This window comes from Periplaneta americana, chromosome 16, assembly GCF_040183065.1.
Source record: "Periplaneta americana isolate PAMFEO1 chromosome 16, P.americana_PAMFEO1_priV1, whole genome shotgun sequence".
NCBI lineage: Eukaryota > Metazoa > Arthropoda > Insecta > Blattodea > Blattidae > Periplaneta > Periplaneta americana.
Window position 1 is genome coordinate 55407572 of NC_091132.1, and position 27474 is coordinate 55435045.

General features: G+C 33.4%; 2 protein-coding genes across 2 annotated transcripts in view; both read left to right on the forward strand.

The window, feature by feature from the left end:
* Positions 1–2988, forward strand: part of LOC138716289 (uncharacterized) — a 325120-nt gene extending 322132 nt beyond the window's left edge. The window contains exon 10 of the mRNA XM_069849220.1: positions 455–2988. Coding sequence (XP_069705321.1) covers positions 455–730 — 276 coding nt within the window. The 3' untranslated portion in view covers positions 731–2988. The remainder of the gene's footprint in view (positions 1–454) is intronic.
* A 1283-nt stretch (positions 2989–4271) lies between these two features.
* Positions 4272–27033, forward strand: LOC138716299 (pre-mRNA-processing factor 17). Its single transcript, XM_069849231.1, has 10 exons — positions 4272–4593; positions 5219–5435; positions 7882–8111; positions 9414–9510; positions 10537–10751; positions 15569–15677; positions 18304–18458; positions 18564–18697; positions 22214–22435; positions 26362–27033. The coding sequence occupies exons 1-10, from the start codon at positions 4426–4428 to the stop codon at positions 26537–26539; spliced, it is 1725 nt and encodes a 574-aa protein (XP_069705332.1). The 5' UTR covers positions 4272–4425; the 3' UTR covers positions 26540–27033.
* The last annotated feature ends 441 nt before the right edge of the window (positions 27034–27474 follow it).

A 27474-nucleotide genomic window follows, 5' to 3' on the forward strand; every position in this document is an offset into this window, starting at 1 on the left:
TTCTGTCTTTCTATTTATTTATCTGTCTGTCTATTTAACTATTTATTTCCTTATTCACCTATTTTCTTATTTCCTTATGTATTTGTTTATTTACTTACTTATTTGTTTGTCTGTATATCTATTTACATATTTATTTATTTTCTCATTTCCTTATTTGTTTATTTATTTATTTATTTTTGCTTATTTATTTATTTATTTGTCTGTCTGTGTGTCTGTCTTCTGTCTTTCTATTTATTTATCTCTGTCTATTTAACTATTTATTTCCTTATTCACTTATTTTCTTATTTCCTTAAGTATTTGTTTATTTACTTACTTATTTGTTTGTTTTTCTGTTTATCTATTTGTTTGTCTGTCTGTCTATTTACATATTTATTTATTATCTTATTTATTTATTTTCTTATTTCCTTATTTGTTTATTTATTTATTTATTTATTTATTTTATTCTATTTTAAAGGTTCCAATTGTAGCGAGTAACGTCTGCAGAAGAGTGTATGTTGATTACCACATCACGGACAACATGTTCTGTGCCGGCTACGAGAGGGGACGTAAGGATTCCTGTGCTGGTGATTCAGGTGGACCACTGCTGTGTCAAGATGACAGGAATCGGTGGACTGTTTTTGGAATTACGAGCTTCGGGGAAGGATGTGGCAAGAGAGGAAAGTTCGGCATATATACTAAGCTGCCAAACTATGTCAAGTGGATACAATCTTGGATTAACAAAGCGTGGTAAAAATAAATAGTATGCTTACGAAATTGACTGAATTTAATACCGAAGTGAGTTTTAAGACGAGGAAGGAATTTGACAAAGTGCATTAATAATATTGAAAAATGGAGTGACTGAGAAATGGTACCAAAAGTTTGCATCGTAAACAAAAGGAGTTTTCATTTTAAAACAAATGCGTCCTTCCAAAGATTTTATAGTTAAGCAACAGCTATGTCTCAATTATTTTAAATAAAAATTTCGTGACTACATGATATAAGCGCTTTATATTGGAATAAGAAACTATGCGAATAATGTCATTTATCCTACAGCTTGTCTGAAAGGAAGTTTAGCTACATACTGTACGTAAATGATTTATGAAATGTTAAAAAATATTCATTCTTGTCTGATGCTGGACATTAAATAAGTGAACTTAAGGACTCCACATTACTGACTTTTCTACAAATCTCATAAAATGCGGCAGTAGAATGTGAGATACTTAACCAAAAGGGCAGCTTGCAGAAATACAGTTTTTTATACAGTAGAGCATCAAAAATCCGAATACCGACCAACCGAAAATCGGTTAACCGAAAGCCTTCCAGTCGGCAAATTCAAATTTGCGCGCGCGCCATGTAGAAGTTCTGCTAGCACTATTTGCGAGAGTTAGCGGCAAAAAAACGAGTCTCAGCTCTGAAGCAAAAAAAAAAAAGAAAATTATACTTCTTTTACTAAACTGTAGGCCTACTTTAATGACCATTTTGAACTTGTCAAACCAGGCTAGTCAGTTCTCTGTGTTATTTGTAAGACGTGTGACACAAAATATATACTGTATGTACAGTTTTGTCTTTAATATCAGTGTTTCTTTGTTTCATACTGCTCCTATGACACCGGTAGAATTTTTCTCATAAATGATCGGTTATCCGAAAAAATCAGTTATCCGAACGCTCCCCATTTGTGTCGGATAATCGATGCTCTACTGTATTACTGAAATGCTTAATATTAAAAATAATATACACATGTGACATGAAATGGACTATTTTTAATTTTACTTGAAATAGGGGATTCGTAGAATCGATAATTACGTAGATTGTGTGATTTCAAACAATCTTAGGTCACAGCTTGATAAGAATCATCTTAGCATAATCATAAAATAAAAAAACTTAAACTTATAATTAATATCGTAATCAATGCAAAAAAAATAAATGTCGCATTCTTTGCTATATTTGTAATATAGCGCATGTAATTTAACATCTCATGTTACATTAACGTAAAACCACAATTTCTGCAAGCATGCTCATATTCTATTTTTCATGTCACAACAAAATGGCGAAAGAAATTGCTGAAATATTTATTAAAATAATATTTTAGCACTGTTTTTAAAGGAATACCAAAATAATGGACATGTTTAACAGTTTTAATTAAAAAAAATATTGAAGATGGAAAATAAACACGATAAAATGCGTTCCAAAAAAGAAAAGTCTAATACACCGTGTTTAAACTTGAAAAGTGTTGAAACTGTATAATCAAGGATAATAAATAGAATGTATAATTACTCGTATATTTTCAGCATTAAATTTATGGTTTAGCTCCACTTAAAAAGAACTATAATATATCTATGAAAGCGTGATAAGATTTCAAACATGAACATGTACCAAAATCAATCGAAATTTTCAAAACATGATTTTGCTTGTTTTTTTTTCCCTTGTATCCTTCAGTTATGTTAGTAATTATTCTCTGCAATTCTCCAAAATACTTAGATAAGTAGAATCACTTTCAGACGGGACTGCAGTCTTACAACGAATTTCTTAATTATTTTCCAGCATAGAGCACTTTCGTGTTACGTAATTAACAACCAACTGAGAAATGGGCTATGAAAACTATTTGCAATCGTGAGCATAGATATGATACGTTTGTTGAAAGATTTTATTCTAGTTCCAGGTTTCTTACTGCCATAATCACCTTGCCCAGTACCTAAATATAAATGGAAGGAAATATGACATTTTATAAAATAAAATACAGGCGATCTACTTAGTTATTGCAGATTGACAGATTTCATGACATAGTGAGCAGTGATATGTGCTTCCTGTTAAAATTATAAATATAGCTTAAATTAACTGAAAGATTATATGATACAGTGTTCATAGTCAACTAATTGTGTTGTACTTTGTTAAGGCTGTGCTTCAAAGAAGCTTCTGTATTTGTAAGATATTTTTCTTCTTGTAGCAGCAAAAGATATTTTATACAAAATGTGATCAAAACAAATAAAATGAACGATTTATATAAAAGCATATTCTGCACACAGTCTATATAATATGTGTTACCTCATTCTTATCCTATGTCACACCTAACATACATTTTTAAAATAAATATTTTTAAATTGATCAAAACTAGTAGGCCTAATGTTCATATGTTTTCTTTCGCACAAAAAAAAAATAATAACCGATTTTGTAATGGATATGAAGCATATCTACATTGTAAGAACATAATTACAAGAAGTTATTTCGTAATTTCGTATTTCGTAGTAGGAAGTATTAAGGTACAGTTGAGTCCCTTCATTGTTCATAAATGGGGGTAAAAACAATATTAGCCAACTGCTGTCAAAAAATCTGAAAATTTGAATTTATAAAACAGTTATATTACTGGTTGTTCTGTATGGTTGTGAAACTTTGACTCTCACTTTGAGAGAGTAACAGAGATTAAGGGTATTTGAGAATAATGTTCTTAGGAAAATATTTGGGGCTAAGAGGGATGAACTTACAGGAGAATGAGAACGTTACACAACACAGAACTGCACGCATTGTATTCCTCATCTGACATAATTAGAAACATTAAATCCAGACGTTTGAGATGGGCAGGGCATGTAGCACGTATAGGGGAATCCAGAAATGCATATAGAGTTTTAGTTGGGAGGCCGGAGGGAAAAAGACCTTTGGGGAGGCCGAGACGTAGATGGCAAGATAATATTAAAATGGATTTGATGGAGGTGGGATATGATGATAGATACTGGATTAATCTTGCACAGGCTAGGGACTGATGGCAGGCTTATGTGAGGGCGGCAATGAACCTCCGGTTCCTTAAAAGCCAGTAAGTAAGGTATTTATTATTTTTGTACTATCTTAGTTGTAATCCTTCTTAAATCGTATCAGCAGATGTTACAAATTACAAATTGATAAATACATTCTTGTAGTATAATCGGAAACTTGATTAAGACCTAGGAATAAGATTGACGAAGCCATGATTTGTAAAAATCTTTATGGTGAATAAATTACTATTACTATTCAGTACAGTAAACGTATTCAAACCGATTTGAATGCTCCATAAAAATGTAAGTTTTTATTTTGTCCACAAATTAAATATTTACCTTCAAGAAACGTAATAAACTTATGCGTTCTTTTCCAGTGATCATATATTTTATGCTTTTATTCCTATTAAATTTTCTTCAAAAAATTCAAATTTGTTTGTATTTTCTCCCATTTTCCAAATTTCATTTAAAAAGTTCCCACAAAATGGGAAAATTCGCGTGTGTTGGCGACACTGCTCAGGATACAAGTATGATAACATTGGCAACCAGAAATTACTGTCGAGACGTTGGTTGAGACAGGGAAATTTTGTGATGGTCGTAAGGTTGAAGTGTTGAAGTACAAAGTATGCGTTATTTGTTTGTAAACGACAGTGTAAGGTACAAAAAATAGTTAAAAAGACTTGAAATAGGTTCTGTTGTCAAAATGTTGCAATTACTGCAATATGGTAGCAGTGACGATGATCAGGATTCGGATACTGGAAGTAAAACGGAGGATATAACCTCACATTTAAAACCATTAGGCCCTGGCAAAACAATTACTACATTACAAAATAAAATGCAAGTTTGTTTGGCTCCAAATGTTGTTCCTACGGTAAGTCCATATTGTATTTTGAGGAGTTTTTTACGTAGTGGCAGAATTAAAAAACTACATTTTGACAGACTTCTGAGCATGTAGTATTTATATCTGCAGGATGTAGTGTCAGGAATGAGCTTTTGTTACGAAGTTGTTACTTGTCTATTTACTAATTATTTCATTATATATTTCTAGCAAACTGTTTGCTCTTGAGACTTTGGTATCCCCCCCACAGTACACACGGGAAAGAAAACGTACTTAAATAATTTTCACATTTCAGGATATCACTTAAATAATTCCCTCACCTAACCTACTAACCTTGTCACATTCCTCGGCTTAATGTCACCTAGCCATCCCGTCATTTAACTCATCAAACTCGCCTAAAGAAACAGGAAAATGTGTTTTATTTGTGTCTTTGGGAATTAATTATGATGTGCCAATATTGGACATTCAATCATTATATCTTCGTAATTACGGTAATCATTTATGAGAAATTGAATATGATGCAATGGCCATCGTATTTTATAAAATTGCTATAGTAAATTCAACAACATTTTGTTAGCTGGAGGTAATCATTGCATTACTATGCATTATTATATATATTATGCAGAAATTGAGACTTTTTTTTTTCCTTCTGGTACAGGGAGCAGTAGAAACTTTGCGACACATTGATGCAACAACAAAGGAAGTGATGCATAATCCAAAATTTGAAGAACTGTTTGCACCTGAAGTTGGACCAGAAAATCCTTTCCAGACAAGACAGCAGCGAGCACATAAGAACATGTTGTCAGGTTTTGTGGAGCAGGCGCATATAAGTGATTTCCAGTTTGAAAATCAACGTAGGACGTTTCATAGTTATGGTAGGTTGTATTTTGTATTATAGGCCTAATTGAATCGCACTTTTTAGAAAGGAACTAAGTCAAAATTTGTAATTTTTGTTTTTACTGATTAAATGATCAATACTTTCGAGAAGCGTTGATTGGCAAAGAAAGGAACTTAGTCAAACTTTTCCCTGTATCACTAACATCAAATTGATGTTTATAGTACGGCACTGGTACACTAGTAGGCCTATTTATTCATGAAAATAAGTTTTTGATCTCCTGAAAAGTAGAGAATTTTGACTTAGTTCCTTTCTAAAAAGTGCGATTCATATTTCGCGAAATGTTTTTAAGAAATAGGCCTAAAATGCTTTCGAAAACTTTTTTAGTCTCCAAATTTATCCAAACTTATGCATTGCCTGATGTATATTTTAACACTTGCTCTCAGTGGTTTTCCTGGTACTTATTCATGTAAGTTGAGCTGTGGAGGGGAGGGAGGAACTACTAAATTTATACCGGGTGTAACTGGATTCTGGTACACCCCAAATATATTTTATACCTAGGCCTACAGTTATGGGAAGTGTTTGTGATGATATAAAATACACAAACGATTGTGAGTGTTATTTAACCCAGGAGAGGGCGCATAGCGGGGAAAAGACCACACTTTGTTTTAAATCTGCACTACTTTAATGGAAGGAAAGCTCTGAACTCCTAACTCTTTGATATTCTTAATTAGTGTCTTATTGACAATTTATGCACCTGAAATAATCAAAGTTGTGCACTATTTCGAACAGATGCTTGTTCTTCTTATAGCGCAGTGTTTTTGATCGCAGGTGCTCTCTTATGTTACAACATGAAAATGCATACCCCGTATCCCAGTAAGGCATGCGTTGCACTAATCTGGCAACATTGTGATGACATGACTTTCCTACTTCATCATTATCTTAATTAAAGCATTGTTTGCACAATGCGAAAATGTAATAAAATGTTCCAAAGTTGTATTATTAAAAATCTTGTAATGTATAAAATAAAAATAATATCACGAGACAAAATGTGCAAGCAAAAGTCAATAAGTTGAGCTTAATAACATATATTCAGTAGCACAGTCTGACCGCATGCACTTTCTCATGTTATAATGCATATGCAGCTTCTCCTGAGTTAAGTACCATTTTCAGTGAAGTGTAAAATTAAAAAAAAAAAGTTTAAGTGGATTTAGTATATCTTTAATGTATCATTTAGTTCAAAGGTATGCTGTTGATACTGAAAATAAAGTGTAACGTATTCCGTGCTCTGTTGCACTAGAGTCCCGATTAACTGAATCGTGTTTTTATGAATTCCCAGATTAACTGAATCCCGATGATATGAAAAATAAGACGTTGATTTCAGTATTTTACAGATGCTACATTTGATTTATATTCTTAATTATGAACAAATTACTGTGTTTGGAAAATGCTTAGAATGTTCAGTCAGTGAAATTTAGATGTATGTATGAAAAATGTTTAGTTTACTTTAAAATAAAGTTGTTCTTTTAACATACTTGTTTAATAAGTTATGCTTTCAAAAAATATATTAACTCCCAGTACAAAACAGTCATTCTTCAAAAACAAGAAGTAGGCTATATGTTTTCGAAACATACCAGGTGATGACTTGGAACACACACCATAGGGATTTCAATTCGGAATGTTCCATAGGATTTTTAAGAAATTAATACATATTGTAAACGGTCTTTTTCCTGTGATTTCACAAATCGGATTGTCCCACTCTTTGACATTTTTTAACGTATGTATTGTATATAGCAGATGATCCGGCCTCACTGTCCATAATGCCAAAATAATCAATGAACGAAATTAGCTAAATAAAAATGAAAAATAATACAACAATTAACACAGTAGACTGGAATTTAAGGAGCAATGACACTATAGAATTAACACACTACTGCTTTCAATACAGCTATCTGTAAAAGAGTGATGTTTTTCTTATACGCATATAGCACCACCATTTGACACTGCTTGACCTATATTGATTCAAGATGTGCGTGGGCTGGGGTAGAAATAACACTTCCATTCATAGCAGCACACGAAGTTTTAAGGGTTGTGGGTCTCCGGCAGAAGTGACTGAATTTGACCTTCCGATGCATTTTCTGTTGACGTGGAGTATATCTCAACCTATTTCACAGGAGCTATAATAAGTAACTGGTTTGTGTGATATTACCAATAGGTGTAATATTAAGATGCCAGGGCTTTTCTTGTTGTCAGCATAGACTTCAACCACTTTCTCGTTACAGCATATTTGAGAGCTTGAAAATCAAATACAAAGAAAATAATAGGGAACTGATTCAGTAAGTACCATGTAACGAAACTGAAAATTTCTGAAATGGCACAACAGTATTGCAAGAATTGCAAGAAAGACTGAAGCAGATTAGGCTAACTGAAGAGGAAATGTAAAACAACAATTCATTCTGTATGTTTCACAATTTATTTTTTTGCAGGTTATGCTCTAGATCCTACAGTTGGCGAGACTTCTGTGGAAACTACACATTTTGTAGGAGCTACAGAAGCTGCAAAAGAAGCTGATGGTAAAACAGTTTTTGAATCCACAAAAGAACGACCATCAGATAAAAGAAAACGCAATAAAAATGACAACCCATCAGATATTGAAGGATTTTTAGGTCCATGGGGTGGCTATGTTGATGAAAAGAGAGTAATGAAACCCAGTGACGTAAGTAAATTCTGATTGTAATTGTGTTATATTGCACATTTCTCAATTTCCAGAAGGTTATTTTTTTAAATTATACAGGATGGATATAAAATAATCAGGCAAATTTTTAGAGTGAAATCGTCTTGTCATATATCACAACAAAAAGTCTAATACCGTATTGGTAGGAAGTTTGTAGTTTTCTCACGAAAAAATATTTTTTGCCAAATGTTTAATACCCTCTAATTTGATAACTATTGCGAGTAGGATCGTGATTTTTGTTCATTTCGATAGAAAATCTAATAAAGAATTATTTATTCTTTTGGCATATTTCAATAGACTGGACAGTTTTCGTGTAAATTTGATTTTTAAAAACCGCACACATTTGAATTTAGGTTCAACGTTCCAGTCAGAGAGGGAGTGGGGGAGAAGTTTACTGTATTGGGTGACAGGCCAGACTTTGTTTCCCTCTTGCACATGTATTACGAGGAGAACCAGTACAGTGTGTGTTAATATCTTGGCAGTCGTTATACCATTTATTGATATTCAATGTGAATGTGTCTTGAATATCGCAATGCCAAAATTTACGAACACGGAATACCTCGATAAGCTATTAATTTATTGATATTCAGTGTGAATGTGTCTTGAATATCGCAATGCCAAAATTTACGAACACGGAATACCTCGATAAGCTATTAATTTACGACGAAACAAGATGTATTTCTCATGTACCTCTAAGACTTTATGCAGATTATGCAGAATAATACCTGGGGTGTAATGTGCGAAATCCAGACACATTTATCACGATCTTTCAGCTTGGCCATGATACCGGCATGGCAGTGTAATACCAAGTCATCGTAATCAGGGGTAAAGAGGTTAGCGGCGGTGTTGCCTGACTCTAAAACTTGCAACTTAATTTTCTAATTAACCCCACATTTATTCACAAAACATATTTTACGTTTTTTATTCATTTCAGTGTGCTCTATTGTTCCCTTCAATTTGCGTGATTATTTCACTTCCACCCTGTAATCGCTATGTGAGAAAACAATAAATGAAGAGGTTCAATATTGGAAAGGATCTTTCACATTTTCATGCATTTAATGTGTAATGGATGTTTAGTTTTGAAGTATATAATATACTTAAAGCGTGGTGGAAAGTGTTGATGATGATGATGATGATGATGACAAGACATGGAGAATTATAGTATACACTATTGATCTCATTAATCTCTTGGTTTCGAAACTCTGGCAGATAAATCTGATAACAGTTATACACACAAATTAATTAACGCACAGTTCATAAAATATGAAAATTTTATATTTTTAGGAAGAAGCTGTTGAGTTGGAAGAAATTCTTGCAAAACGACAGAAAAGAGGTAAACAAGTGGATGATAAGCCACTGGAAGAGAAGACTGTGTTACATAGTAAGTTGATTCTTATACCTGTCGTAACTTAACATAAATTTCTATCTGTTCTTAAGATGGCATAATGGGTCTATTTTTCAACATATTTTAACAAAGCCATAGTTGAAAGCATTGTTATTTCCCTGGTACATTATAAATTGTTACCTTTGACCTTGTACTTTCGGATCACTTTCTGAAATTAATTCGTACATTGTCTACTGCCAATGCAAAATATTTGTTAGATCATTTAGAATACACTGTAGTATTTTCTTATCTATTGCCATTGCATCTCTCTTTTCTAACATCAGAAGAGTTGCGATTTTGACACTTCTTTCATTGCTAATGGTGACTGCATTACTCCCTGTGAAGGAAATGCATAGTTTGCATTCCAAAAAGTAACGATTATTTACTTTTGTTTAACAATAATGAAAAACCTTCACCTTGTATAGAATAAATTATAATTGTTCTTTCTTTCTCTTTCGTTTTTCTCAGAGCTATTTAGATTAGAGACTATGTAGTTAAAGCAGTTTAACTATAATCTTTACAATATTACGTACAGTATAGCATTGATTGCTTTTGCTATTGCCTAATCATCCTGTTTTATAAGTGACCATGTCTCATATCCATATCTTAAAACTGGCATTATTAATTATTTATAAACGTCTGGTTTAGATTTACGAGAAACTAATTTACTTTTGAAAATTTTAGTAAAAGAGTAATAACTATTGACCTTTTGGATTCTTGCGTCAATTCCAACTTTTATATCATTATTTGAGATCAGTAGTGTAAGATGGTAGTTTAACTTATTAACATTTTCAAATTGTAATGTTGCAATAGATATTGTTACTAACACCATATGGATGGCATATTATAACAAGATGTTTTGCTTTTTCTGGATTTATGTATGAGTCTGTTCCTTTAATTCCAAAACCCTTTTTATATTTATTGTTTTTATACCTCGTGTCATGCTCCTGATCAGCATAGTGAAAGTTAATAATTTGTTACATTTTTATTTACATTTTATTGATGTATTACATTCTTTTCTAGTCAAAGATGCTGTGGATTACCAAGGTCGTTCATTCCTGCATGCACCACAAGATGTGGGTGTAAATCTAAGGTCTGATTCTCCACCAGAGCGGTGTTTCCTTCCTAAAACACAAATACATACATGGCAAGGTCATACCAAGGGTATTTCCACCATACGGTGGTTTCCAAAGACTGCACATCTTCTATTGTCCTGCAGTATGGACTGCAGAGTTAAGGTAACAAATTTTAACATAGTTTAAATATTACTAGTAGTAGTTACACTTATTTTAGGTATACAGTATAGTTACTATAAATGCCGGTTGGTGTTATTATTAATCAATTACTGTTATGTTATTCACAAAGATCTGTAAAACTTGGATTGATACACATTATCTACAATGTGTATGTGTTCAATACCTACCCACTTCACTTACGTGATTCGGGTTCCGCATATTGCGGATTGATGGTAGGACTGTGACCCATTTTTCAAGTTGCACACCACTTCGGCAGGCCATGCTGTGCAAGATGTGTATCTGTGGAGAGTTATGTCGTGTACTAGAGTGAGTTTATGTGTAAGTGTTTGTATAAGTGTAGTGTAGGGAATGGGTGAGGATGATGAAGATGAGGAAGGGAGAAGGGAAAAACTAGTCAGCACGTAAGCTACTTCTGTTGAATAGCACTAAGGGGACTGCCTGGCTTAATGTCTCGGTCTGACGGACAACACTATCAACAGTGACATATGCCATCTCTTCATATGCATTGCGGAGAGATTTGGGATTTAACCCAGGCATACTGGTGCACAATCTAGTGATAAGAAATTTTACACGAAAATCTGTAACCCCACCAGGAATCGAACCCAGGCCAACTAGTCTGGAGGCAGATGTGCTACCACAGAGCTAACTTGACAGACTATATTACCTAATATGGAAGAAATTATTTTTATTTGTTAAGATATTTAGTTTCAAAGTAGCATATTTCATTATTGGATACTTACCTTTTAAAGAAGTGATATTTTACATGACCTATATCTTTACTTCCAACATTTTCCAAATTGCTTGAAAAATGTTTAAAGTATAGATTAATAAATTATTTAGAAAAACATAAAATCCTCTCTAAAAATCAGTTTGGTTTCCGCAATAATATTTCTACTGATGATGCTCTTATTAATGTTACTGGAAAAATTATCAATGAACTAGATATCGGAAACAAATGTTTGGGTATTTTTTTGGATCTACGGAAAGCTTTTGACACTATCAATCATAATTTACTTTTGGACAAACTACATACTATTGGAGTTAGAGGTATAGTTTTAAAATTATTCCAATCATATTTTAGTAACAGAAGGCAAATAACCAAAATTGAAGATCAATTTAGCGAATACAAATATATTGATATAGGTGTACCGCAAGGAACAATTTTGGGACCTATTTTATTTCTAATATATGTTAATGATCTGCTAAATATGAATTTAGAAAAATTTAATGGATTTATATATTCATATGCGGATGATACAGTAGTTATTTTCAGTGGTTTTTCTTGGCAAGAAGCATATAGAAATGCTAATATAGATGCTAACATTGTTAAAAAATGGCTTAATTCCAACTTCCTTTCTTTAAATATATCTAAATCAACTTTAGTTCCTTTTTCGTTAACAGCTGCCAGTATTCAAAATTTAAAATTTAGCGATAAATATAGACTAATAATACACAGTGAAAATTGTTTAGATCCCAAAAGTTGTAAATGTCCACCTTTGAAAGAAGCCACGTATGTCAAATATCTGGGTATCATTATTGATCAGAATTTAAAATGACCTCATCACATTACTTATCTTTGTAAGAGGCTTCGTAAAACAATTTATAAATTCGTTATCTTCGATGCTACTTACCTATTAGAGTTCTACGAAATGTTTATTTGGCCATTATTCAGTCTATCATTCAATATGGTATAATTGTTTGGAGTGCATGTACAAAAATTAATCCTAGTCCGTTAAATTTACTACAAAAACGAATAATTAAAATTTGTTTGAAGAAACGTTTCGATTATCCAACTAAATTAATTTATTCTGAATTTAATGTATTTAATATTGAACAAATTTATAAGTATACGCTGTTAAAATTTTATCATAAAAATCGTAATAAGTTTGTATTACAGACACACAATTATGACACAAGACGAAATATTAATTCAACATTAGTAGAACCTAAATGTCTCACATCTGCTGGTCTAAAGCATAGCATTAATTTTGGTCCTTGGTTGTACAATGCTTTAACTAAATTACACCCAGAACTTCTAACATGTAACCCACTAACATATAACAAGAAAATTAGAAACGTGTTAATATCTTCAATTTGATTAAATAAATTTATAGCCTATGTGAATGAATTAATCAACCTATATTATATTTGTATTCTATAATTTTGAAATATATATTAGTCCTACTTTTCACGTGCGATATTATTCTTCTCTAGTGTTAATATTATATTATATAATTCCATTGCCGCTGTAATTATATTTTAGTTCCTATTTTATTTTACTTATTTATTTCTATTATTATTATTATTATTATTATTATTATTATTTATTTTAATATTATATCTGAACTGCGACCGAGCACGAGCACGGTCTCAAATTTTGTTAATACTACTGTATCTTCTTTTTATATTGCTTGTATTATTTTATTTCTATTTCTCTTGTTTGTTTTGTAATTATATTCTTTATTCTGTATATTTAAATTTAAATAAAATAAAAAAAAAAGTAAAAAAAAAATAGTAAGTATAATACGTATGTTAATTCAAGAGTTTGTCCAAATACTTCACTAGCAATTGTGGATGCCTTACTGACAATAGTACCGTAAAGTGGGGTGACTTTGAATGCCGAGGTGACTTTGAACAGTAATTTAGCTCCTTTCTAAATTAAATACTGCACCCTATTGCGAAAAAACTGAACTAATTTATTGACAACTTAAACAGTTTTTTCGCAATTGGGTGCAGCATTTAATTTAGAAAGGGGCTAAATTACAGTTCAAAGTCACCCCACTTTACGGTACTTGAAGGGACAATATAACGATTGCATTTCAGTGTTGCTAAGGGAGATCATGGAGCAAAGGATTTGGGTGATATCTTAAAAGAATTTATCTCTTAACCACTGTATATGATGTGTGAACTTCATTATGTCAAGAGCTGATGAGTCAATCTGCACCTATGATAAATCAGCAGATTGAATTCTGTCGAGGCATTTTAGATGATAGATAACGTGAGCTTGAGCCCATATTAAAAATGCATCTAACTGTTATGGTTTACAATGAGATTGTAATTTTAATTGAAATGTGACAAAGAAATCATTAAAGAATTTTAACATTGCTCCCATTTATAGATATTAGAGGGCACCATTGGGAGACTGATCAGCAAATCTGCACCCGAATATGGGAACTGTAGTCAGACAATGCAAAGGTCTTTGAACATTTTCTTAAAATATTAATTGTTCAACAGGCATGAAAGCCACGTGCATAACTTTCTGTTCTTCCCAATATGAAAATATATTTTTAAATATTTCTGAAAAATGTGTCAAAGATTTCTCCATATTCGACAGATCATCTTCTTGTCTAGTATTAGACATGTTGTTGTTGTTTTCTAATGCCAGGCGTTTGACAATAAAGTCATTTGACCTCTTGCACTCCAATATTCTTCAAAGATATTATCATGACCAGCCACTGAAGCACAGGTTATACCGCCAGCATTCCATTGTAAGATGTTTAGTTGATTCTGTACCATTGAAGTAGTCCCTGCCTGGAGATCCGATTGGGGGACTATTTTACCTCCGGATAATTTTACCTTAATGGTACTCATTTTCATATTGGAGCAATTAAATGGCAAGTTGTAGCCGATTTAAGTGAAACCATATTTTAACATTTTGGTGGCTACTTCATTCATACACAACCCCCAGAATGTCTGGAGGACCACACCTGCTGTTGGTCGACGGGTCCATTGGACCTAGCTGGGAGATCTTGTTGATCACCAGCTTTCCCTCCTTAAGCCACTGGAGGACGATTTTAGTGCCATAGCAGGTCAGCACTAGGAACAGAAAAGTAGAAAGAGGAGGAAGGAAAGTGAAAAGAACCCCTAGGCCTCGAATGCTCTAATGCTGTCGGGATCGAATAAAGTAAGAGTTCAGTCAGAGGACTGGATAGGAAAGAGTAAAGAGGGAATTAGGTATTGGATAGAGGAAAATTATACCAAATTCAGTCATTAACTCATCAAGCTGACCAGTGCTAATTGATGAGTAGCCCCTCCCTTTAGTTCAGCTTGTAAAATTATGCTTACTAACAGCTGCACCACGGGAAGGTAGGGATGGGACATTGGGTATTTGTCCAGGTTGGTTCCTTAAAGCCTTCAATGGGAAGGATTAATGGCTCTCCCCCCTGTATCCGACAGATACCCTTTTGCAGCCAGTATTAGACATATAGATCTGTGATGGGCATAAAATTACAGAATTCTTCTGATTAAATATTTCTGTACTTGGAAAGAAAATAAATATTATATCCCTTTGATTGTTCGTCATCAAAAGTTTCATCTGTAATATTAAGGTGAACTTTAAAGAAGATTGAGTCCGGTTGGTTTACTTTGGCTGTGCTATCTGGGATATTGATATTTGTTATTTTCTCCCTAGTTTCCTAATATAAGGCTACTAAATTATCATTCTGAACCATAAAAAGGTGAGGATGATTTTTAGATCGAAGAGACTATTCGTTATGTGTTGCTTTCTCTTCTTCATCCATCCATCCATCAGCCTAATACTCAGAAGATTGTCAGTTCTCTAAGCGAAACATGAATTGGTTCATCATCTTGGAAATAAATTAAGTTTATAAAACTTTATTATAATGCCTGTAGATGTATTTTTTCATAAATTTTATCTGAAATTATTTTACAGTTTTTCTACTTCTATAAATCATTATTTTTTTCAGCAAACATCAATGAAATTACGTTCATAATTTAGAATTTATAAAAATGGCGTGATTGTGGTTTCTGTAATTTCGTAATTTCAATTTTTTTTTCAGTTGTGGGAAGTTTATAATGAGCGTCGCTGCATTAGAACTTACTATGGTCATCGGCAAGCTGTAAGAGATGTCTGTTTTAATAATGCAGGGACGCAGTTTCTTTCTGCAGGTAAAATTATACTATAAGGTGTTTTTTTAATAGATAATTTAAGTTTCATTCATGTTTGAATAATTACTGAAATAATATTGAACAACTATTGTAATTGAAGAGTATGATACAAGACTTTCTTTATGTTTAATACTGTATTTTGCAAGTTGTTCGGTTGCTACACCATGCCATTGATAAGAAATATCCGTTCATAGTTACAGTAGAACCCCTTTTAACGAATCTCTGGCAGACAAATTACTATTTTTTTTTTTTTTCAATAATGGTATTCTTAAAAGATTTTCACTTAATATAAGCAAGGAATGGCGAGAATAGAAATTAAAACATCCTTGAATCATTTAACTGTATTATATGTACATATTTTTCATACCCTTTAAATTTACTATTAGTAAACACACATTAACAATAAAATTTTGAGAATACATAAAATGATATTTTGACAAAATCATAGTAACATATGGTAATATATTGTAATAAATTTTCGATTTTCTTATGTAAACTCACAATAACAATTCTACAAGCTTACTTTCAACTGAGTTATTTATCTATACTACCGATTGCAATGTACTGCTGCTAGTGACATAATGGTGTGGCCCTATCTTGTACAAAAATTGATCACAAACTTTTGGAATAGGTTCGAAATTTCATTAGAACAGGTCGTGTATTTGCAAATCGTTCAGAAGTATTCCTTAAAAGCAGGAACCAATTATATTGTTTGTATAGTAGTTCTGCTAAAACGATAGGGTTGGAAATAAATCCCGAAAAGACTAAGTATATGATTATGTCTCATGACCAGAATATTGTATGAAATGGAACTATAAAAATTGGAGATTTATCCTTCCAAGAGATGGAAAAATTCAAATATCTTGGAGCAACAGTAACAAATATAAATGACACTCGGGAGGAAATTAAACGCACAATAAATATGGGAAATGCCTGTTATTATTCGGTTGAGAAGCTTTTATCATCTAGTCTGCTGTCAAAAAATCTGAAAGTTAGAATTTATAAAACAGTTATATTACCGGTTGTTCTGTATGGTTGTGAAACTTGGACTCTCACTTTGAGAGAGGAACAGAGATTAAGGTTGTTTGGGAATAACGTTCTTAGGAAAATATTTGGGGTTAAGAGGGATGAAGTTACAGGAGAATGGAGAAAGTTGCACAATGCAGAACTGCACGCATTGTATTCTTCACCTGACATAATTAGGAACATTAAATCCAGATGTTTGAGATGGGCAGGGCATGTAGCACGTATGGGCGAATCCAGAAATGCATATAGAGTGTTAGTTGGGAGACCAGAGGGAAAAAGACCTTTGGGGAGGCCGAGATGTGGATGGGAAAATAATATTAAAATGGATTTGAAGGAGGTGGGATATGATGGTAGAGACTGGATTAATCTTGCTCAAGATAGGGACCAATGGAAGGCTTATGTGAGGGCGACAATGAACCTCTGGGTTCCTTAAAAGCCAGTAAGTAAGTAAGTAAGTATAGTAGTTCTGCTGGCACTTTGAAATCATTTCTTAAAAACGGGAATGTTAAAACTAGGTTTTACTGTGTGCGTGCGTGTATATCTCTCATTCTAAATGTGCTAAGTGCCAGTTTTTCAAATTTCATTTTATTCAATCTAACGGAAGAAGAACATCCATATGAGAATATCATACAAAATTGTTTTTGTCATAAGCTCAACTGTAAGTGTTTCATTCATGCGCCAAAAGATGGTGTTGTAGGTATCTCAACATGCATTGCACAGTGTGTTTTTTTTATCAATACTTATCTCAGAAAGTTATTTTTGGCACTTAGCACATTTAGAATGTTAGGTCTTCATATGATCTTCATTTTCAGGGAAAGAGAAACCTATCATTAGATCCATTACCGAGAGCTTTTCTCCAGCATCCGGTTTATAGATTTTCCTTTCTCTGCCTTTCATAATGTTGAAACTAATACATAGTTCCGAAATATTTTATGTCTATAGTTTTATTGATATGGAGAAAAATACCAAAAATCTCACTATGATTAATTTAGAACTTAATTGCAATTTGGAAAGAACAGAGATAATGATCTGTCATTGAGAAATACAAAAGGGAGAAAGGAAATTACTGTTTTGTAGGAAAATATACAGTATTAGAGAAAATTAAGTTTGCTTGTGCAATAATTTACCATTTGAAGACAAAGTGGGAAGAACGCTTCCTGTCACATGTCTATGGTGTTGAGATAATCCCCGATATTGTGTGGATATGAAGCATTCTTTCTTTCCCTTGCCTGCCAATTTTCAAAGTAGGTTTTTGTACGATTTCCGTCTTTTTTCGGTTTGTTGCTTTAGGCATCTAATAGTGTTCATGCTAAGCTACTAAATGGCAACATCAGCTCCTTTTGCACTGAAAGTGGACATGAAGCATTTTTCCCCACTTAGTCTTCATATGCCCTTAATTATTAGGTTAACTTTTTATATTATAAAATGCCTGAAATTATGACATGCCTTTCAATTTATGAAGTGTATGAAAAACGTAGGATTATATTCTTTCTATTTTTTGCATGTTCGTGCATTTGCCTCTTTTGTTTAGCATGCACATTGTGAGTCCTCGTAATTCAATATAATAGACTTTAATGGAAGAAACTTTACTCTGTTACAGCATATGACAGATACATCAAGTTATGGGATACAGAAACTGGTGAATGTGTATCCCGGTTTACAAGCCGAAAAATTCCGTACTGTGCCAAGTTTCATCCTGACGAAGACAAACAGCATCTATTTGTTGCTGGAACATCAGATAAGAAGATCATTTGTGTAAGTTACCATGAAGAGATTTTAAATCGATTCTTTTTCACTAATTACAGTATTTATTTTATGTCTTTTTAACATTTATTTTATACCTGTTAAATTTATTTCCAGTGGGATGTACGATCAGGGGAAATTGTCCAAGAATATGATCGACATCTTGGAGCAGTTAACACAATCACATTTGTTGATGAAAATAGGAGATTTGTGACAACATCTGATGATAAGAGTCTACGAGTGTGGGAGTGGTAAGTTGTGCAAAGCAATAATTTTTTGGTTAGAATGTATTAAGAGTTTTTCTCAAAAACGTTTTGTGGTGCTCTCCAACTTGCTCAGCGATGATTTCTTGCCAGATTGGTCGTGGTTTAATTCCTGCTAAATTCTATGAAATTTATGGTGAAAAAATTACCCATGGAATAGGTTTTCTCTAAGTATTTCCATTTTCTCTATTCTTCTATCTTCTTAATGTGTCATTGTTACTTACAAGCTCTTACACTACCCTGATTCTTCTCACCATTGTAAATAATTATATGCCAGCTAAGTAAAAGAAACCTAAATGGAATGTGAACTGAAGCACTTGCAGTAAGATGTCATGAGAAACACTACTAATCGTCTTAAAGACGACAGTTCCTACCATATTTGAATTTAAGTGTAGTATTATGTTTGCATTTCACACAATTAGAATCGGTTATGAAAAAAGAAAATTTGTGGCACCTGATGATGAACTCTTGAATGTGAAAGAGTCGTTCTCAAAATGTATTTTGAAACATATTAAGTAACAAAGGCTTCATAACCTATATTTGGGCAAATCGTAAAACAGTAAACGCTAAGCTCCGCCCACGACCCCTTTCCACTTTTCCCCTACAAGCTCACCAGACACTAGCGAGAAAGAGTGGAAATAGGGGTTTAGGCTGGGTTGGAGGAAAGTGGAACAAAAAGAGTGAATGTGGCATCTGTCTCTTCTCTCTGCTTCATGTCTCTCTCTTTTTTTTTTTTCTTATGACTTTGCGGAGGGCAGTATTCAATCCATCGAGCTCCCTAACGAAACGCACGCACGCTTTTTGGTCACGCTTTAGACCTTTCGGCTACAGAGGCGGGTTGGTGGTAGAAGGGAAAATGAATCTATTTATGTTCAAGGGAACTGCCGTAACGTATTGCAGAAATGCAATGTGTGTCGTTGGATAGTCTTGTTGTCTAATGCACATTAATTTGATTGTATTGTGTTGTGTTGTGTTGTAAAATATGAAATATGTGCGAGGCGGTAGGCAGTGATCCACCAAAGCGGGGCAGATAGTAGAGAGAGAGAGCAGGCGAGCGAGGTGCCGAGCGGCGAGGGTGGGGATAAGTTTCCCTACTGGTGTTCGCTGTTTTACGATTTATCCCTATCTTTAACTTATTCAGTTGATGACTTACTGTCTAATTTGTCATTGCTCAATCCCTTCTAAATTCTATGAGATTTATGGTGAAAAATCAGATGTGCAGTAGGTTCTCTTAATCTTTCATTGTTGTCTTATGACATCCTTCCTTGCCCTTCTCCTCTTCACTATGGTATATATAGAGTGAACCGTAAGTAATGTCATTAATTTCAGGGGGTTATTCTTTGAGATATTTGAAACAAAAAAGTTTAATACAATTTTGCTCATTTTGCTTCCTTTTAGAAAAAAAAAATTGTTTTATATGAAACATTTAATAGCATGTTTTGGGAAAGCTATTGATTTAATTCCCAATATGCTCAGTCAGTTCATTGAAAGAATTTTAGCTTTGTCCTTCAAATATGCAGAAATTTGATCCGAACAAATGCAACATTGTAAAATTCCTTTGCAGAACGAAAAGTTACATATGACAGTTTAAGTTTATATTTATATTTATGACACTCAGTGGGAAACTAAGGTGTAAATACTGGGTAGGCTGAAAAAATCTGCTTACCTTATATCTTTTTATACAGCAGATATTTCTCGGCTTTTTTATCAAAATTTTTTGTGACACAGATCTCACAAGAAGATGACCACTCATTTTTATTCTTAAGCAGAATACAGGTATGACAATATAACTTATTTGTCTCAGAGCTCCTTGTTAGCCAAGGATATTTCTTATATCATGAAAATTGATAATTTATATTTTGCTTTCCTTCATCCACTATTTTAATATGAAGAGTCCCTGCAAGAATGGTGGATGTCATTTGGAATACATTTTTCAGGAGAAGCAATTGAAAGTTTGAAATGCTTAGTTCTCAAAGCTTAACTGTGATTTTCCGATCATTACTGGACAATGACTATCAGTGTTAATGCCATATAACTCTCTATGTACATTCTATATGTCTTAAGCTATGCATTGACAGTCTTGGTTCATTTTCGACAAGAAAGTGACATCCATCATTCTTGCAGTGGACTCTTCATATGTAAATGTATTGTTGATCTCCTATCTTTGTAAGCACATTTTGTTTCATATGTCCAACTTGAAAACAGTTTCTGTTTTAATTCTACAAATAATGACCTCAATGTTCTCTCAGTATGCGTCATTTTACACAAAATTAATATGTAACACTCACACACACACACACACACATACACACGTATGCACTTTTTGATTAAACTAACACCCAACAATGAAGCACATTCACAGAACACCACCGATATAGCACAACATATTATTGTGACAGAGAGCAAGAGGTTAGCTGCATTTCACACTGAGCTGTAGCAAATTGATACCCCCTCATGCTTGCAAGTCAAGATCGTCGTCGTAGCAGAGGCTTCTGCCACAAGCCTGACACAGAACTCCATCCTGGAATGATTGCCAACAGTGAACTTAATATATGAAAGGCGTAGTAGAGGCTTCTGCCACAAGCCTGGCACAGAACTCTCCATCCTGGAATGATTGCCATCAGTGAACTTAATATATGGAAGGCGTAGCAGAGGTTTCTGCCACAAGCCTGGCACAGAACTCTCCATCCTGGAATGATTGCCATCAGTGAACTTAATATATGGAAGGCGTAGCAGAGGCTTCTGCCACAAGCCTGGCACAGAACTCTCCATCCTGGAATGACTTCCAACAGTGAACTTAATATATGCAAGGATCAGAGTGAAACCAAGTGTTACAATACATTATTATTACGAAGTTGTAGGCCTGCTGTTACTAGGTATAATAACTCAAATTTTTTGGGTAGGCTACGCCTCAAAAGCCTCTTAAGAGCTTCGCCATAGATGACACTGCAAGAACCCAAGAACTTAAGACTTCCCATCATCTTATAATCCATTCTGAATAGTTCCTTTAGTTTAGAGTGAGTATCTTATGTTCATTTGTACTTCAATATTTTTACTATCAAATTGTTATGAAATATTAACTACATTAGCCTATTTATTTATTAATTTATATATATACATATATATATTTTTTTGTTATTAGCTTTCTAAACTAGAAAAGCTCGTGTGGCTGAGTTGACATTAAAATGCAAACTTACTCTGTCTGTACAGGTCATCTTCCAATCACAAATTTTTAACGACTTAAATGTTTTTTTCTAAGTTATGATCATGTAAAGTTGATTCATTTTGCGTTTGAATAAGTCTGTGCAACACACTTTACAAATTCACATGTCTGTGAATTAAAAAAAAAGTAACATTAAAGATTTAATGTGAACATTTTTTATGTATGTTCATGTTTCAATGTTGATATGAATAGTATTGTAGCTTAAATATTAGAGAACTTATGATATACACTAATTTTAGAATGAAATTTTTTATGTATGAACGTAACTTCTCTGTTTCAAGGGACATTCCAGTGGATATGAAATACATTGCTGATCCTACAATGCATTCAATGCCTGCAGTTACACCATCACCAAACCAGAAGTGGTTGGCATGTCAGAGTATGGACAACAAGATCGTAATATTTTCAGCTTTGAATCGTTTTAAGATGAATCGCAAAAAAACTTTCAGTGGTCATATGGTAGCAGGTTATGCGTGCACACTTGACTTTTCTCCTGACATGAGGTAAGTCACCATTACGATAGTTCATGTAATTTTTAATATTTTTCTTACAAGAATTGATTATGAAGAAGTACACAAGACAGTTATATTTTCACTACATATACACTGCTCCATTGATTTAGTAGAAAGTCGTTGTTCACCTACTTATATATAATACACGGAGCAAGTCCTTTGCAATCGGCAAGTATCATCTTTTGGTAGAGCAGTGGTATTAAAACTATCGTACACATACCCCCAGGGGTACATGGAGTTATTTCAAGGCATACGCATCTCACTGATTATGTATGTAAAAATGCTGACATATTTATTTTATTATACTTGTTGATAATTATTGCATTATATTATAGTTTCTGTTGCAATATCAACTTTTTTTTTTCCTTGCTTGAATACCATTTTACGTAAATCATTACTATTATTATTGCATCAATAACTATTACTTATCTGAAGGATTTGCCATTAGGTTAATTAGCTAATTACTTGCTAATGGCTTCGTTGCCAAAGCCCGGCATTAGATAATAACAACAACAACAACATAACTATTACTTAACCAAGCTTGGAATAGGATGCACTGGCGGCGCTACTATAGCGAGCGCAATAATATCTTATTACTCTACTAGATGGATGACTGACCTGTTTTGTACCAGAATCTGTGAATATCCAGAGTATCGCAATCCTTTGCGCCAGCAAATCGGCCATTCTTATTCAAGTGTGCGCTATGCAGTATACAGTTGCATAGGGAACGAATGTAATATAAGTGCGAAAAAATGCCGTGCTGTTGTGTCGAACTGTTTACAGAGAACTAAAAAAGGCGCACATTTGTTTTCTCTGTCACAAGGTGAGAGGAAAAAAGGAAAGAAATGATTATAAATATGAAAAGTAACGATTCTGAAATTGAAGTCCAGTGTCAGCCTTCTAGCGGAGTAATAAGACATCATTGAGTGAGCGAGGTGGCTGATGGCTGGAATGCAAGTGTATGAGGGACGAGGGTTGTGGTTCCCAAAACTCACCAGTCCTATTCTGAGCTTGGTTACATAATACTGTATAATAATAATAATAATAATAATAATAATAATAATAATAATAATTGTTGTTGTTTAATCAACTGCCCGAAGACAGGTTTGAACCTGACAAGTGATACCAAGAAGGCACCACTTATGAGGCAACTAGGCCCGGAGATAGTGGGGTAGGGTGGTCAGTTCCTTTCCCCCTCCATTGTATACATTGCCGACTAGCTACATATTACACTAGTCAGACTTCAGATGATGATGATGATGATGATGATGATGATGATGATGATGATGATGATGATGATGATGATGATGATGATGATGATGATGATGATGATGATGATGATGATGATGATGATGATGATGATGATGATGATGATGATGATGATGATGATGATGATGATGATGATGATGATGATGATGATGATGATGATGATGATGATGATGATGATGATGATGATGATGATGATGATGATGATGATGATGATGATGATGATGATGATGATGATGATGATGATGATGATGATGATGATGATGATGATGATGATGATGATGATGATGATGATGATGATGATGATGATGATGATGATGATGATGATGATGATGATGATGATGATGATGATGATGATGATGATGATGATGATGATGATGATGATGATGATGATGATGATGATGATGATGATGATGATGATGATGATGATGATGATGATGATGATGATGATGATGATGATGATGATGATGATGATGATGATGATGATGATGATGATGATGATGATGATGATGATGATGATGATGATGATGATGATGATGATGATGATGATGATGATGATGATGATGATGATGATGATGATGATGATGATGATGATGATGATGATGATGATGATGATGATGATGATGATGATGATGATGATGATGATGATGATGATGATGATGATGATGATGATGATGATGATGATGATGATGATGATGATGATGATGATGATGATGATGATGATGATGATGATGATGATGATGATGATGATGATGATGATGATGATGATGATATATATGGAAGTGAAAATTGGACTTTCGCAAAAAAAATCACAGAATGCAGTTGACAACTTCGAAAGAAAGGTGTTAAGGAGGATATTTGGACCAGTGGTAAGGGAAGGAAAATGGAGAATCCGATATAATAATGAATTATACACCTTATACAATGATATAGCTTTGTCAACTTTCATACGAATCAGGAGACTGCAATGGGCAGGACATATAATTAGGATGGAGAAGGGAAGGATACCAAGGAGAACTTTAGAAGGGCAATATGGAGGAAAAAGATCTGTTGGAAGACCACAGAATAGATGGGAGGATATGGTTCAAGAAGATACTACCAGTTTGCTGCGATTGCGGAACTGGAAGGTGGCAGCAAGGGATAGAGAAGAATGGAGAGGAAGAATTGGGGAGGTCATGACCCGAAAATGGGCCGAAGAACCATAGATAGATAGATAGATAGATAGAATAATAATAATAATTTATTTTTAGTACAACATTAGTCATAGTCTTTTGTTATTTCTTATATAATTGCAATGCAGTTTGGGAGTACGCTTACAAAAAAAAGATTGAATGCCACTGAGGTAGAACAAGAAAGTCAAGGAATATTATGGATAGTAAAAAGTCGATCATATGGGAGTGGGTATTTAAGAATTGTTAATTCATTATAAAAAACAAATATGATACATATTAATACAAATTAATTTTATTTCCTAGAAAAAAAATATATGTTGTTGTTGTTTTCTAATGCCAGGCGTTTGACAATAAAGTCATTTGACCTCTTGCACTCCAATATTTTTCAAAGATATTATCATGACCAGCTGCTGAAGCACAGATTTTGAGGTGTTCCGAATCCATTTCTTGGTTTGAGTTGCACAATGGACAGTTAGAGGACTGATATATTCCAATTCTATGCAGGTGTTTGGCCAAACAATCATGGCCTGTTGCCAATCTAAATGCAGGATTTTCGTGGTAAATCGGGAATTAACTGTGGATTTTGATGCAGAGAGTTCCATTTTTTCCCATGGGATTGTGTTATCAAATTTTGTTTGTTGAAGTCTAAGTATGTAGATTTAATAAATCTTTTCACAGAGTAATATGTAGATTTAGTAACAGGTCTGTAAGTAGCAGTGCTGCCCTTCTTTGCTAAAGCATATATATATATATATATATATATCTCAAGAAAATACAATAATAAATGGATGGATGGATGGATGAATGAATGTATCATTGAATAAATAAATAAACAAATAAGTAAAGTAGAAAAGGAAGAAATGAGTGAGTGAGTGGGTGAGTGAGTGAGCGAGTGAGTGAAGTTGTGAAGGAAGGAATGAATGAATGGAGTGAATGAATGTATGAACGAATTAATGAATGAAAAAATAAATAAAGAAATAAATCAATAAACAAAGGATTAAATAAATAAGAAAATGAAAATAATATCCTTAACATTTGTGCAGTTTTCAAAGCGTTGAATAATATTTACTTTGTCAGAAATACTCAGATTTGAAAGTCTCTGTGAGACACTGCCTTACCGATATGCGGGGCTTGGATTCTCGTCACAACAACAAATCACATTGTACTATTTTCTGCTTTCTTTAGACTAAAACGCATTCTACTAAATCGATGGAGTAGTGTAGTCCCTTCTTGTTTCCATCTTCTATAAGATTAAAAGTTAAATCTATAAAGGAAGTATTAAAAACCTGTATGTATGTATGTATGTATGTATGTATGTATGTATGTATGTATGTATGTATGTATGTATATGTGTGAATAGAAGCATATAAAACACTGAATTTCAGCCTATATATTTTCTTGTTTGTATTTCTGAATAACACTGTCATTTTGTTAATTTTCTTGTTTGTATTTCTGAATAACACTGTCATTTTGTTACAGTTACTTGGTGTCAGGAGATGCAGATGGTAAATGTTACATCTGGGATTGGAAAACAACAAAACTGTACAAGAAATGGAAGGCTCATGATAGTGTATGTATAGGTGTATTGTGGCATCCACATGAACCCAGTAAGCTTGTTACAGCAGGCTGGGATGGACTTATAAAATACTGGGATTAAGACGGTAATATTACCCCAGATATTTGTACATATTATGTATATATCCTGTATGTCCTCATCATGAATGAAACATGACAGTTATATGGCATGTCACTCGTGAGTAATTGTGGTTTTCACACTTTGAAATGTAATGTATTAAGAATATGGCACTTTGAAAACTTCAATATTTACAAAAACTTAAGTGTTAAGTTAAACGAATTAAACAACACAGAAAATTGAGAATAAAAGAAAATCTTTTAACGAAGAATTGATCATGTATTTGGCTGAGTGAAGTGTGTTCATTGCACGAGATTATGATATTTTTGGACTTCTGTGTTTTTTCCATAATTTATATTTTAGGAACCATCTTATTGTTACAGAAATGTACCCTTCATGTTTCTTTAATACACTGTAAATGGAAATGTATGAAAATGGTGTCTCTTGTGTACATCTTCAAAGTTACTAATGAATTTCAGTTGAGATTTCTTGGAAAACCAAACAACATGTTATCACCAGCATTATCATCAATCAGAGCTTACATCTATAGTTCTCATGGTCTTATGAAGGCATAAGTTGCTCAGCCCAAAGTTTTTAGATATAGTTATACTTCTTTCTGAGAGATATTTTAATTCTTCAGTGTCTGTTCAGTATTGTGGCACCAGAGAGGAAGATGAGATATGTTTCTTCTGTGACAGCTCGGATTCCACTGTATCCAACCTACATTGGTGTCTTTCTTAAACATCTCAAAATAAATGAGATTATAAAGAATCCATGTTGAAGACAAATGAAATCATATCATTGCTAAATGATCTTTTGCTTGTAAATGTACTACCAGTATATAAAAAGTAAAAAGACAAAACAAACTGTCCTTTCCCTAGGTACGAGAATAAATTCCTACCTAACCTTCTCATTGACAATGGGGCTACTTGTCACTTTCTGTGGGTCAAGTTATCACT